The 14,547-nt window shown below is 53.3% G+C and overlaps 1 protein-coding gene across 2 annotated transcripts in view; it reads right to left on the bottom strand.

The window, feature by feature from the left end:
- Nucleotides 1-4,140: 4,140 nt before the first annotated feature.
- MYO15A (myosin XVA) overlaps nt 4,141-14,547 on the bottom strand; it is a 75,033-nt gene continuing 64,626 nt past the window's right edge. For both annotated transcript variants that reach the window (XM_077970487.1, XM_077970488.1), the window contains 4 exons: nt 12,518-12,651; nt 11,996-12,129; nt 10,369-10,509; nt 4,141-5,175 (listed from right to left, as the gene is read on the bottom strand). In XM_077970487.1, coding sequence (XP_077826613.1) covers nt 5,074-5,175; nt 10,369-10,509; nt 11,996-12,129; nt 12,518-12,651 — 511 coding nt within the window. In that variant the 3' untranslated portion in view covers nt 4,141-5,073. The remainder of the gene's footprint in view (nt 5,176-10,368; nt 10,510-11,995; nt 12,130-12,517; nt 12,652-14,547) is intronic.

Here is a 14,547-nt window from a genome sequence, read left to right as displayed (position 1 = left end):
TCATGCCGCGGAGGGCTGCTGCGGAGACGCGGCCCGACTCCCGACCAGACCCTCGGACGCCCGGCCCGGCCCGCACTTTAAAGCTCTCCTCACGACGTCACGGGCCGCCAGCCCGACGTCCGCCAGCGCCGCTCCTTAGCGGGCTCCTCACCGCGCACGCGCAGTGCCGCCGGCCACCGCGGCTCCGCGCGCTACGGGCATGCGCGTGCGTGCAGGCCGGGTGGCAGAGGCGCCGGCGCAAGCGCAGACAGGGACCGCTCGCCGTCCGCCGCCCCTCCCCCACTCGCTGAGGGGCTTCGAGGGAGCGCTCTCAAATAGCAACCTGTCTTCACGCCGCGCCGCCTCCAGGACCGAAGGGCTCCCTCTACAGGGGTGCGCTCACACTGCCAAGAGTGTCGCCATGCCGCGTCACGGCATCGTCCGAATGCCCGCAGACGCCTCAACCCCAGCGCGCAATCACCGGGGAACCGCCACAACCTAGGCCGCTCCGTTACCTCCCCCTTTAGCGCTTCCACTCCTTTAATTGGGCCGTGGGCCACGCGCCGGGCAGGCCCTGGCTGGAGTTTCCGGAAGTCGGTTGGTAATCATGCGTGTCAATCAGGCAGTCTCCTTGGTTACTGCGTCCGTCACTTAATTAGCGGCTGGGCGAGCAGCGAGGACCCCTAAAGGAGAAATGGTTGGCTAAATAAGTGCCTGAATGGAGACTCCGCCTGAGGAAAGCCTTTAGGACTCCTAAGGAAACTTCTGAAACCCGCGAAAACTTCTCAAACTGCGGGACCGAGAGCACCCAACCCCACCTCTGAACCCAGATAGGAACGTCCGGCACAAGCCAGACGCGCGTTGTCGGGGTACAAGCCAGCCTGCCGCCGCTGCCGCCGCCGCTCGGAGCGGACGTTTCACGAGTCACGTCCCGGTGAAGGCGGGCGCGGGGGCGCGCTGGGGTTGGCGTCGAGCCTCGTTGGTGCTGGAGATGGGCGTGGGGGCACCTCCTACGGGGACGACGGAAGAAAACTCCAGGAAACAAACGGGCGCAAGGATAAGGCTAAGCTATAGATAGTGACTACAGTCAATTCAAAAAAGTTTTGAAGCAGTCAGCCAAGGCGTGGCCGGGCTCGGGGGCTCACGCCTGTAATCCCAGCACTTTGCGAGACCAGGGCGGGCGGATCACTTGAGTCCAGGAGTTCGAGACCAGCGTGGCCAACATGGCAACCCCATCTCTACAATAAAATTTCAAAAAAAGAACTGGGCGTGGTGGCGCGCGCATGTGGTTCTAGCTCCTCAGGAGGCTGAGGTGGGAGGACCCCTTGAGCCCAGGGGCTTGAGGTTGCAGAGAGCCGAGATCGCGCCACTGCACTCCCGTCTGGGCGACAGAGCTCCAAAACGAGACAAAAAGGCGTGGCCGTGCCGGATGCACTGGAGGGCTCCAACAAATGGGGGGGTTCTGCTGGAAAATCTCCCATGTCTCCCCAGGATAAAGTTCCCCTGCTTTATTTGGGGCTCAAAGCTTTTCTTCAAGACCCTTCTGGCCTTGGCTCCTCCTCTCCTCTCTTTCCACGTACATGAGCCCCAGCCCGGTCCTCATCCTGTAAGCCAGGTCTACAAGCATACTGTGTCTCACCTCCTGGCCTTTGCCCAGGATGTTTCCGCCACCTGAAATGCCAGTTCCTTATCACCAGTCTCCTCCTCCTCCTCCTCCTCCTCCTCCTCCTCCTCTTCCTCCTCTTCCTCCTCTTCCTCCTCTTCCTCCTCCTCCTCGTCCTCGTCCTACTCCTCCGTTGCCCAGGCTGGAGTGCAGTGTCACTATCTCGGCTGACTGCAACCTCGACCTCCCGGGTTCAAGCGATCCTCCCACACCTCAGCCTCCTGAGTAGCTGGAACTACAGGCATGCACCACCACACCCCGCTAATTTTTCCGTTTTTAGTAGAGATGGGGTTTCACCATGTTGCCCAAATTGGTCTTGGAACTCCTGGGCACAAGATCCTCCCGCCTCGGCCTCCCAAAGTGCTGGGATTACAGGCGTGAGCCACCTCGCCCAGCCTGGAATGGACTTTTTTTTAAAAAAATTCCCAAGTTTTTACTATGTGCCAGGACCTGTACATATACTAGCCCAATTAATCGTCCAAACACTTCAATGAGGGGGACATCATTATTATTACCATTGTATATATAGGGAAACAGGCCCAGAGAGGTGAAATGACTTGCCCAAGGCCATACAGCGAGTATGTGGCCTAGTGATGACTCAAACCCAGGCTGCCTGGTTCCAGAATCTGTGCTGTCCCTCACTGGGGCTCAGAGAGGGGAAGAGTCCTAGCTCAAGAACAGTCAGGGAGGAACACAGGGAAGCTTCCACTGCAGTGTCCAGGATGGGAGAGGCTGTCAACCTAGAGAAGAGGTGATTCACATTGTGGCTCAACCTGGACGATCTACTTCCAAGAACCGCTTATAGTCTGGGAGGCCCCAGTCCTATTCTGAAAGCCAAAAGGGCCCCCTTGCTTTCATTCTGCCACATCATCCCTTCCTGAGCCTCACAGTTTAGCTCGACTAGGGAAAAGGTTTTGGGGCAAAAGTAATTAGCCTGACACCCCCTCCCCCTCACACACACCATGTATGATCTCACAACACTGAGAAATGAGGGGCAGAGGGCAGGACTTAGGGCTGCCTCATGTTGGAGCCCACTGTGCTCTGTTTTGGGGAGTCCCTATACTGAGGGAGCATCAGCGCCGCAGGCAGAACCCCAGGGGTTAGGTGAGCTGCCACCAGGCACAGCCCCTGTGCGGTGGTAACTTGATTGACACCACACTCTTTCTGGTGAGTTCCTTACTTTCCTCACCTTGGGGTCTGCTTCTGGGTAAAGCCAACCCAAGACGGTGAAAAGCGGGACAGTCCTGTGGCAGTTGTATCAGGGGCTCTTTCTTGATCCTTTCCATCCTAGGATGGTCTGATTGACCCCCTAGTCCTGCCAGCTGGACCTTCTAATCTCTCCCAAGTTCTCCCCACCCATCACCACCACTAGAATCCATGACAAGTTTTCCAGCTAACACTGCAGCGGCCAACTCCTACATTCACTCTTTGTTCAGTGGTCAGAATGGCTTTTACAAAGTACAATCTGTGCAGGTTGCACCTCCCCTTCCCTCTCTGGAAAACCTTTGAAGGCTCCTCATGGCTGTTGGAATGAAATCCTAAAAATTTTTTTTTTTTTTTTTTTTTTTTGAGACCGAGTCTCGCTCTGTCGCCCAGGCTGAAGTACAGTGGCATGATCTCGGCTCACTGCAACTGCCACCTCCTGGGTGCAAGTGACTCTTGTGTCTCAGCCTCCTGAGTAGCTGGGATTACAGGCACATGCCACCATGCCTGGCTAATTTTTGTATTTTTAGTAGAGGCGGGGTTTCACCATGTTGGCCAGACTGGTCTCAAACTCCTAAGCTCAAGTGACCCACGGGCCTCAGCCTCCCAAAGTGCTGGGATTACAAGTGTTAGTCACCATGCCTGGCCCAGAAATCCTAAATTCTTTTTTTTTTTTTTTTTTTCCGGAGATGGAGTCTCACTCTGTCACCCAGGCTGGAGTGCAGTGGCATGATCTTGGCTCACTGCAACCTCTGCCTCCTGGGTTTAAGCAATTCACCTGCCTAAGCTTCCTGAGTAGCTGGGATTACAGGGGCACACTGCCCTATATATTATTCATATTGCAGTAGAAACGGGGTTTCACCATATTGCCCAGGCCGGTCTCGAACTCCTGAGCTCAGGAAATCCGCCTGCCTCAGTCTCCCAAAGTGCCAGGATTACAGACGTGAGCCACTGCACCCAGCCCAGAAATCCTAAGTTCTTAATGTATCCCAGAAGCCCTATCCAAACTGTCTTGGCCCGCCTCTTCAGTCTCAGATCCTGCTACAAGTAATGCGCACCTCAGGGCCCCTGCATATGTTGTTCTCTCTCCTCATTCCCTAGCTAACTCCCACTCACAGGTCTTATCCTAGTTTGCGGTGATTTGACTGTGATTAACTGCCAGCGCCTGGTATTCGCCTCGTTCACAGTAGGTATTGCTGCTGCCATGGATCTTGCAACTATGCCCCCATCTACCTATCTAATCTCCCATTCCCAAGTGTTCCCTGCCCAGCACAAGCTCCCCAAAGCACCAGCACTTTCTGTCAACATTCATTCGTTTATTTTTTCATTCATATGACAAATATTTTTTAAGTGCTTACTCTCTGTTAGGCATCCTCCTAGGTTATGGAAGATACAGCAGGGAACAAACATGATTTTCTTTGGAATGTTTATCCCGCTCTCTTCCATCTATTCTTAGCAAACTCCTACTTATCTTTCAAAACTCAATGCTAATGTCCCATTTTCCAAGAAGCCTTTTCCCAGATTTCTCCCTTATACCACTCAAACTTGTGTGGCCCATCAAGTGATGGGGGCTTGGGGTTGGGGATACCCAAGGAGTGGGGGATGGTCTGTTCGTAGGCAATGAGTCAGGGGCCTAAGGTAACTCCAACTCCTGCCTCCTCCCTCAGGCTTGTTTTCCAGCCACTTAGCAACTCCATGGAGAAATGGCTGCCAGGCACACCTTTTGTTTGCACAGAAATAACCAAAGACCAGAAATCCAGGCTGACTGGCAGCACAGGGAGGGGCCCCTTAGAAGGACATGTAGGTGCTAGGATGTGGAGTTGGAGCAGATTCCAACATCAGACCCTGAGTAAACCAAAGGCAGAGTCTAGTTCGTCTAGGCAACTGGTGTGGGGCTTCTGTGCCATAGGCAGGAGTTAGGGGCAGGGTCTGCAATGTGTACGTGGCAGAAGGCCTCATGGTCCTGCCTTCTGCTCCACTGCACCATGGGCCAGACTTTTGAAAGTTCCTCCTGCTATCTGACCCAAGTCTGCATGCTGCCATTCCATCCCAATTCAGGATGGGTCTTCTTGGGTTCTTGGGGATTTTAGTTGCTCCTCCTGCCTCCTCTTAGTGTCCTCCAAGGCTCTGGCCCCTTACAGGGGTCATTGATCCTGAGAGGTCTAGTGATTTCTCTGAGGCCACACAGTGAGTCTTCTGGAGAAGGTACTGGAGGGCTGGGAGCCGGGTCACAGCAGGGTGATCTCGCTGGGGGGCAATGTGAGCCGCTTCTCACGGGCACTGAGCAGGTTCTCCACGTGCACAGCCACCACACGACACAGTTCCAGTCCCTGCAGGTGACAGTGACAGTCCATGCCCACCCAACACTTGCCCAGCTCTTACCTTGGGGTGGGATGTACAGAATGGAGAGGTGGTTGGGAGATAGGTGGAGACCACCATTCATGCAGGAACCCTTGTCCCCACCTCCCCCAGGGCCTGAGAGGAGCATGAAGAACTGGAAGGCCAAATGGTGGGGTGTGGGATGCAAGGGGTAAGCAAGCAGGAGACTAAGTGCCTCTGCTGGCTTTGCTCCGTGTGAGCCGTGTGACCTAGGGTCTATCGCTTCACCTTTCTGAGCTTCAGTGGCCTCATCTGTAAAGTCACAATTGACCAGGGGACTGCCTCACAGACAGGGCTGTGGTGAGGATTCAGTGAGGCTTTACTGCATGTAAATTCTTTTTTTTTTTTTTTTTTGAGACAGAGTTTCGCACTGTCACCAGGCTGGAGTGCAATGGTGCGATCTCGACTCACGGCAACCTCCGCCTCCCAGGTTTAAGCCATTCTCCTGCCTCAGCCTCCCGAGTAGCTGGGACTACAAGCACGCACCACTATGCCCAGCTGATTTTTGCATTTTTAGTAGAGATGGGGTTTCACCATGTTGGCTAGGATGGTCTCCATCTCTTGACCTCATGATCTGCTCGCCTCGGCCTCCCAAAGGGCTGGGATTACAGGCGTGAGCCACCATGCCCGGCCACATGTAAATGCTTTAGATTTAAAAAGTATGAATCCAATCAATAAATGGTAACAGTTTCTAACTGTCTGTTGCCATGGTTACCGCCTGGCTCCCACAGTGCACAATGGGCAGTGACCCAGGCTCAGTGCTCCCAGTTGGAGCGGAGTAGGGGAAGGCATCAGGGAATTGCGGAAATCAATCTCTGAATGTGGTTCTCAGATGGAAGCCATTGTTGGAATCCCCCCAGGGAAGCTGCTCTGAGAAAGGAAAATCATGTTAGCAGTACTCTGAGTGGTAACTGTGTGCCAGGCCTTGTCCTAAAGGCCTGATGTGTCCTACCTGTTTTAATCCCCCCAGTGTCTCTAAGAGACAGGAGCTATTATATCCCATTCCACAGGTGGGGAAACTGAGGCACAGAGCCTTGAAGCTCCAGACTGCACAACTGGTAGGTGGTGGGATTTGAACCTGGATGGTAAGAGACCTGAGGATCACACTCTGAAGTGCTCTCTGCTTAGGTTAGCTATGCTGGCCCTGCCTTGGGGGCCACCTCGGCTAATTAAATCAGCATGTGCAAATGGAGTCTTCTCCTCCAGCCAATCCTTTACCTACCCACAGGCTGCCATGTTCTAGGCCTTTCTGGGATTGTTGCTGCATTTGACAGTGTGGAACCTGAGGCTCAGTGAGAAGCAGGGATGCCTCAAGATCCCCTCACACAGCCTGTCAGAGGTGGGCAGGATGGGGACCCAGGTCTGTTGGTGCAACACTGCTGCACTCAGACATCACCTCCTCCTGGAAGCTCTCCCTGATTACCTCCCAGATAGCTCAGGTCCCCTGTACACCCTGCCAGCACTGATCAAGGTATATTTTATATCTGAGACTTGAGGCTCTGTGAGGGCCAGGGTTGAGGGACTCTCAGTCACCTCAGTATCTTTGCTACACAGAGATGCTCAATGGACCTATGCTGAATGAGTGAATGAATGTAGCCCCTGACACATACAGGCCAGAGGCAGAGATGGCAGCATAAGGAGGTCACGTGGTGCTGCAAGGAAGTGCGAAAACCAAAGAGGCCTTCATCCATCCATCCATCCACCCGCCCACCCACCCATGCAACCAACAAATATGTATTGAGCATCTACTATGTTCCAGGCACTGAGTTATGGACACAGCACGAACAAGATGGACACAGTCCTGCTCTCTTGGAGCTGACAGTCTGATGGGGGAATGATACAGTTTGGATATTTGTCCCTCCCAAATCTCATGTTGAAATGTGATCCCCGGCCAGGCATGGTGGCTCATGCCTGTAATTCCAGCACTTTGGGAGGCCAAGGTGGGCGGATCACTTGAGGCCAGGAGTTCGAGACTGGCCTGGCCAACAGGGCAAAATTTGTCTCTACTCAAATACAAAAAAATAGCCAGGCGTGGTGGCGCGTGCCTGTAATCCCAGTATTTGGCAGGCTAAGGCAGGAGAATCACTTGAACTGGGGAGGCAGAGGTTGTAGTGAGCCGAGATTACTCCAGCGTAGGCGACAGAGCAAGATACTGTCTCAAAAAAAAAAAAAAAAAAAAAAAGAGTAAAGAAATGTGATCCCCAATGTTGGAGACAGGGCCTGGTGGGAGGTGTTGGGTCTTGGAGGCAAATCCCTCATGAATGGCTTGGTTACTGGAGGTAATTCATGAGTCCTCACTCTAATAGTTCACACAAGAGCTGGTTGGTTGGACCCTCTCTCTCTCATTCCCTCTCTTGCCATGCGATGTGCCTGCTTCCCCTTTGCCTCCTGCCTTGAGTAAAAGCTTCCTGAGGCCTCCACAGAAGCCAAGCAGATGCTGGCACCATGCTTCTTGCACAGCCTGCAGAACTGTGAGCCAGATGAACCTCTTTTCTTTGTAAATTATGCAGCCTCAGGTATTCCTTTATAGCAACATAAAACAGACGAATATAAGGAGATAATACATAAACAAATAACTAAATGATTTCCAAGGCATAATAAGGGCTATGGAGGCATGGATCATGAGTTCTTAGGGACGAGGGTTAGGGAAGGCTTCTAGAAAAAGGTGATATTTGTGTTGAAACCCAAATAAAGGGAGACAATGGGCCCTGTGCTGAATCAGGGAAGAGCGTTCCAAGTGGAGAGGACAGTGAGGGCAGAGGACCCAGGGCAGGGAGAACAAACTCAGCACAAGGGAGCCAGGGTGGCTGGAGGAATGAGCAGAGGGGAGGGAGGTGGCAGAGGAGGCCACAGAGGTCATGAGAGGAAGGGACAGGGATGGGAAGGACTCCCAGATTTGGGGCCTGAGTGCCTGGAAGGATTGGGAGGAAAGCTGTAGAGGACTGTTGGTCTCCAAGGGGGATGCTGAGGGAGCCCGGAGCTCAAGTAGTCTGGGCAGGAGGTAGAAATATGGATGCTGTGATGGTAGACATGGTTTTGAAAGCCTCAGTATCAGATAGGGCGCCCTGGGGAAAGGCCCAGACTCAGCAACGTTTAGAGATTGTCTAGGGGGCCAGGAGTGGTGGCTTATGCCTGTATGCCCCTCCCTACACTTTGGGAAGCTAAGGTGGATGGATCACTTGAGGTCAGGAGTTCGAGACCAACCTGGCCAAAATGGTGAAACCCCATCTCTACTAAAAATACAAAAATTAGCCAGGCATTGTGGCACACACCTGCAGTCCCAGCTACTCAGGAGGCTGGGGTGGGGTTATCGCTTGAACCCAGGAGGTGGACGTTGCAGTGAGCTGAGATCATACCAGTGCACTCCAGCCTGGGCAACAGAGCAAGACTCTGTCTCAAAAAAAAAAAAAAAAAAAAGATTGTCTAGGGGAGGAGGGACCAGAAAAGAACCAAAGAAGAAATGACCAGGTTCATACAAGAAGGTTGGAGAAGGCTGGGTGCGGTGGCTCACACTTATAATCCCAGTACTTTGGGAAACTGAGGTGGGAGGATCATTTGAGGCCAGGAATTTAAAACTAGTCTGGGCAACATACCAAGACCCTGTCTCTACTGGAAAAAAAAAAAAAAAAAAAAAAAAAAAGGAGGTAGGAGAACACCACAGAGCCATTGTACGGGCTCAGGGAGGTGGCCTCTGGGAAGGAGGCGGCAGGCCTGGGGCCCAAGGCTATCTATGTGACCCCAGGCAGGAGCAGATTGGGGTGTGGTGGGGAGTGCATTAGGACCCTAGACCCAAGTAACAGGCTCTCCAAGAGGCACAGGGGGCCAAGGAGACTTTGGTCCTGTCCCTCAGAGGCAGGGCTAGGGCAGTGGAAGTCTTTCCCCTTGCCCTGGGAAATCCCCCGCTCCAAGACAGGCCCTGTCATGGGAGTGGTGCTGGGCCCAGACCTGGAGGGGGGATGTCACAGGCTGGACAGGGCAGACGTGTGGGTGTCAACCTCAATTCTGCCCCTTCTCTGGGCCTGAATCCTATCTCTTCAGTGGAGTGAAAACGCTAGTCCTGCCCTGACCCCAGGAGGCTGTGAGACTTGGACAGGAGCCTAGAGGTCATCCATGCTTTTTTTTTTTTTTTTTTTTTTTTTTTGACACGGAGTCTTGCTCTGTGCCCCAGGCTGGAGTGCGGTGGCGCGATCTCGGCTCACTGCAAGCTCCGCTCCCCCGGGTTCACGCCATTCTCCTGCCTCAGCCTCCCGAGTAGCTGGGACTACAGGCGCCCGCCACCTCGCCCAGCTAATTTTCTTGTATTTTTAGTAGAGACGGGGTTTCACCGTGTTAGCCAGGATGGTCTCGATCTCCTGACCTCATGATCCGCCCGTCTCGGCCTCCCAAAGTGCTGGGATTACAGGCTTGAGCCACCGCGCCCGGCCAATCCATGCTTTTTTACATTTTATTTTAGAGATAGGGTCTCACTTTGTCACCCAGGCTGGAGTGCAGTGGCACCATCACAGCTCACTGCAGCCTCGAACTCCAACTCCTGGGCTCAAGAAGTCCTTCCGCCTCAGCCTCCTGAATAGCTAGGACTATAGGCACTTTTTTTTTTTTTAAATTTTTGCAGAGTCTAGGTCTCACTATGTTGCCTGGTCTCAAACTCCTGGGTTCAAGTAATCCTCTTGCCTTGCCTCAGCCTCCCAAAGTGCTGGGATTACAGGCATGAGCCACAGTGCCTGTCTCACCCCTGCCTTTTAAGTAACAGCCACAATTGCTGCAAACATAGGAAGGCCCAGGACAGGTGGGTCTCAGTTTTACCATCTGTCACACAGGAAGCCCAGTTTCTCCACCCTCAGTCCTGGGGCCTACAATCCAGCCTCCACATCTCAGCCCAGGTGAACTTTCTCAAACCTCTAGTGTCCTTGCCCTGTCACCAATCTTCTATGGCTCCATACTGCCCTTTGCCATGTTCCCACTGCCAAGTTGCTTCCCTGGATGACCACCATAATGATCTGCAGTTCTGTGCTGCGCTGTGGTTGGTTCTGTCCCATGCACTGGCCTGGATACTCCCTGGGACATGGCAGGGACCTGACATATCTTGGAGCCAGGCCCAGAGAAGGGCCCAGTGAAGGTAATGTTGGGCTGAGGGCTGGGCCCACCTGCTCCAGCTGCAGCTGCAAGGTGTGCTGGGCCGCCACGTCCCCTAGCGCAATCTCCACGTAGGGGTAGCTGGAGTTGGCCGTGGGCCGCTGGGTCCGCGTCGACTGGATCTCCTTCAGGGGGAACTTCACCATCAATTCCTGGGAGTAGGGGAGAGGGGCCAGACAGGCCTGTGGGTAAGGACAGTCTCAACCACTCTTACCCCTCCCCTGCAAATCAGATCTATAGGAGGCACGAGACTCACTCCAGTTCAAGTACCAGTTCCCCAGTGACTTGTGTGACTTTGAGCAAATCACTTTACCTCTCTGGACCTCAGTTTCCTCACCTGTGAAATTGATTCAACAAATACTGACGATGCATCTACCATGTGCCAGGGACTGCTCTAAGTGTTCTAAGTGCTTGGGATACAGAGGTATTGGTGCCCTGAACTTCACATCAAAGTTGCTTCTTGTGAACACCGGCACCTCTTTTTTAAATTTCCTTTTTGTGGAAAACGGGGCCTCCTGTGTTGCCCAGGCCAGTCTCAAACTCCTGGGCTCAAGGAATCCTCCTGCCTCTGATTCCCTAAGTGCTAGGGTTACAGATGTGAGTCAAGTACCTAGCCTGTCTAGGGGCTTTTCTTCTGGCCCAGGAAGCAAACTTAGACCACATACAGGGAAAGTCAGAGTGATAGAGAGTTAATGCCTCAGAAAGAAGCCCTTGCTAATGACAGATGGGAAGTGTTGAATAGACACCCCAGCTCCCTTGTTCCCAGGACAGAAGCAAAGCCCTAGGCTATCTCTCAGGGCTCCCCAGCTGGACTGACCTCCAGGTGCCCACATCAGCAACTTGCTTGCTAACACACCCTCTACTGGCTCCATCCCTTCCCTGTCTCACTTCCTCACTCCAGTGTTTCCTGGAATCAACTCTAAATCAACCACTTGCCCTGGAATCCCTGTCTCAGGGTCTAGTTCTGGGAGCAAAAACTAAGGGGGTAACAGGTCCTACTTAATATGGGCTGAATCATGTCCCCCACCAAATTCCCATGTTGAAACCCTAACTCCCAGTGCCTCAGAATGTATTTAGAAATAAGGGCTTTAAAGAGGTGACTAAGTTAAAATGAAGCTGTTAGGATGGGCCCTCCTCCAATATGACAGGTGTCCTTATAAGAGGAAATTAGGATACAAAAAGAGATACCAGGGCTGTGTGCACACAGAGGAAAGGCCATGTGAGGACGCGGCAAGAAGACAGCTGTCTGCAAACCACCAAAGAAACCAGACCTGCTGACACCTTGACCTTGGACCGCCAGCCTCCAGAATTGTGAGAAATCAACTTCTGTTGTTTAAGTTACTCAGTCTGTGGTCTTTTGTTACGGCAGCCCAAGCACACAGATGTACTATTTGAGTGCATAGGGTATGTTTTACCTCATCTCACCTTCACAACAGCCCTATGGATGGGCTCAACTCTTATCCTCATTTTCCAGATGAGGAAAGCAAGGCTCAGAGAGGGCAAGAGACTTGCCTGAGATCATAAAGGTGGTAACCAGTGGAACTGGGCTTCGGTGGCTGGAGGTCTTGGCCCCTTGGAGGGGGTAGGGGACCAGGGAACAGAGGGTGGTGATGGCAGTGCCAGGCTGAGGCCACTCACATGAGTCTCTGTGCTGAGAAAGTTGAGGCCATTGTGGTTGACAGCAAGGATGCAAGGGGCTGGCACAGCAATGTTGCTGCAGCTCTGGATGAAGAAGAAGGAGGAGCCGAACATAGGTAAGGCGCTGAGGAGGCCTGGGCAGGGAGAGGGGGTGGCAGTTACGTGCTGGGCAGGGTTCACTGACAACAGCCATGGCCCTGAACTGCACAGCTTCTCTGGGCTGTATCCAGCCAATGCAGGAGCCCTCAGTCTGGGTCTCCTCCCATCTATCTGGCCTCCCTTCTCACGGCCTCTTCCTCTATCCCTGCTTGTAGCTCTTCTTCCTCTGCCAGGGCCACTTTGAGCCTAGGTGACATCTCCATAAACATTGTAAAGACATGTTTTCTCCAGGTAGGTGCTCAGCTTGACCGGCACTGAAAAATGCCTTTGTGCAAAGAAAGAGGTGCCTCCATATCCATGCTCCATGACCACCCTCCTCAGCAAAGCCCCCTATGATCACCTCCCCTCCCCTGCAGCTCTTACCCAGAAACTGGGCACGGGCCTGGTGGGGGCTGAGCGCCTGTGTCTGCTGCCGGTGCTGGCTGACCAGGTTGAGCCAGGTCGAGCCTACTGTTGTACGGTAGAGCTGGGCTGGGATGTACTCCTGGACTTCCCGCCTGTGTACGGAGGGAGGGGAAAAAGGTCCCGAGTGAGCTCCCAGGCTCAGGCAATCCTCACTGTGCCGCAGGCATGCAGAGCAGACCTGATCTATGCACCTCCCTGGAAGACTAAATGCTAGGGAGTGTAAATGGGCTGAAGGTGGCGTAGAGGCGCCCACAGTGCCTTGGTACTGCTTAATCATGGCCAGGGCCAGTACCACTAGGATCCCTGTTTGCAGTTAAGGGAACTGAGGCTCTCAGAAGTTCACCGACTAGTTCAAGGTTACACAGTGACTGAGTGAGTTAGCAGCATGGGTTGGTGGGGGCAAGACTTGAACCCAAGGCAGTTTCATCCTTTATACTTTCTGCCCCCAAGGAGAAGTAAAAGCCAGAGGGGTGAGAGGAAACATCAGGGTGGGCAATGCAGCCACAGGGCTGGGCAGAGCCTTGAGCAGAGGAGTGCTGGGCCTCCAGGCTGAGGCCCCTGGGCATCAGCTTGTCCCAGCCCTCTTCCCTCTGACACATGCTGGCTGCTACCTGAGGCAGACCCTTTACCTCTTTGGACATCTGGAAAATATCAATAGCAGTCCCAGCCCATCCTGACCAGCTGGAGCTGCAGGTGAAGGAAGGGTTGGGAGAAAGCCAGGAGAGAGACCCCCTGCTCCCCAGAGATCCCCTGGGTAACATCTGTCCTTCTTTCCACTGCTGGGGTAAGGGCCTGGCATCTGAACCCAGTCTCCCCAGTTTTGGATCCTGGTTCCCCCATTGTTAGCTGGCTAGACTTCAGTAAGCCATATAACCTTGCTGGGCCTTATCTGTAAATAGGGAAAATAAAATGAAGTTGGGAAGAATAGCTGAGATAATGCAGATGCAGGGTCCCTTGCAAAAAGTAAGAACTCGATTATTATTATTATTTTTTTTTTTTGAGACGGAGTCTCGCTCTGCCGCCCAGGCTGGAGTGCAGTGGCCAGATCTCAGCTCACTGCAAGCTCTGCCTCCCGGGTTCACGCCATTCTCCTGCCTCAGCCTCCCGAGTAGTTGGGACTACAGGCGCCCGCCACCTCGCCCGGCTAGTTTTTTTTTTTTTTTGTATTTTTTGGTAGAGACGGGGTTTCACCGTGTTAGCCAGGATGGTCTCGATCTCCTGACCTCGTGATCCGCCCGTCTCGGCCTCCCAAAGTGCTGGGATTACAGGCTTGAGCCACCGCGCCCGGCCTTCGATTATTTTCATCCGGGATTGGGAATAGATCTTTATGTGCTTCTTGCTCTTTTTTTTTTTTTTCTTTCCTTTTTTTTCTTTTTTGAGACAGAGTCTCACTCTGTCGCCCAGGCTGGAGTGCAGTGGCACGATCTTGGCTCACTGCAAGCTCCGCCTCCCAGGTTCATGCCATTCTCCTACCTCAGCCTCCCGAGTAGCTGGGACTACTGGGACTACAGGCGCCTGCACCACGCCCGGCTAATTTTTTGTATTTTTAGTAGAGACGGGGTTTCACCATGTTAGCCAGGATGGTCTCGATCTCCTGATCTCGTGATCCGCCTGCCTCAGCCTCCCAAAGTGCTGGGATTACAGGCATGAGCCACTGGGGCCCGGCCGCTTCCTGCTCTTTTCACTTAAAATCATACTTAAAAAAAAAGAGCTTTAGGCTAGGCGCAGTGGCACGTTGAGATTACACCTGTAATCTCAACACTTTGGGAGGCTAAGGAGGGAGGATAACTTGAGCCCAAGAGTTCGAGACCAGTCTGGCCAACATGGTAAGACCCCCGTCTCTACAAAAAATTTAAAAGTTAGCTGGGTGTGGCCGGGCACGGTGGCTCAAGCCTATAATCCCAGCACTTTGGGAGGCCGAGGCAGGCGGATCACGAGGTCAGGAGATCGAGACCATCCTGGCTAACATGGTGAAACCCTGTCTCTAC

This window comes from Macaca mulatta, chromosome 16 (genome assembly GCF_049350105.2).
Source record: "Macaca mulatta isolate MMU2019108-1 chromosome 16, T2T-MMU8v2.0, whole genome shotgun sequence".
NCBI classification, from domain to species: domain Eukaryota; kingdom Metazoa; phylum Chordata; class Mammalia; order Primates; family Cercopithecidae; genus Macaca; species Macaca mulatta.
Note: the sequence above shows the minus strand (reverse complement) of the source record. Positions and strands in the feature narration are given on the sequence as shown.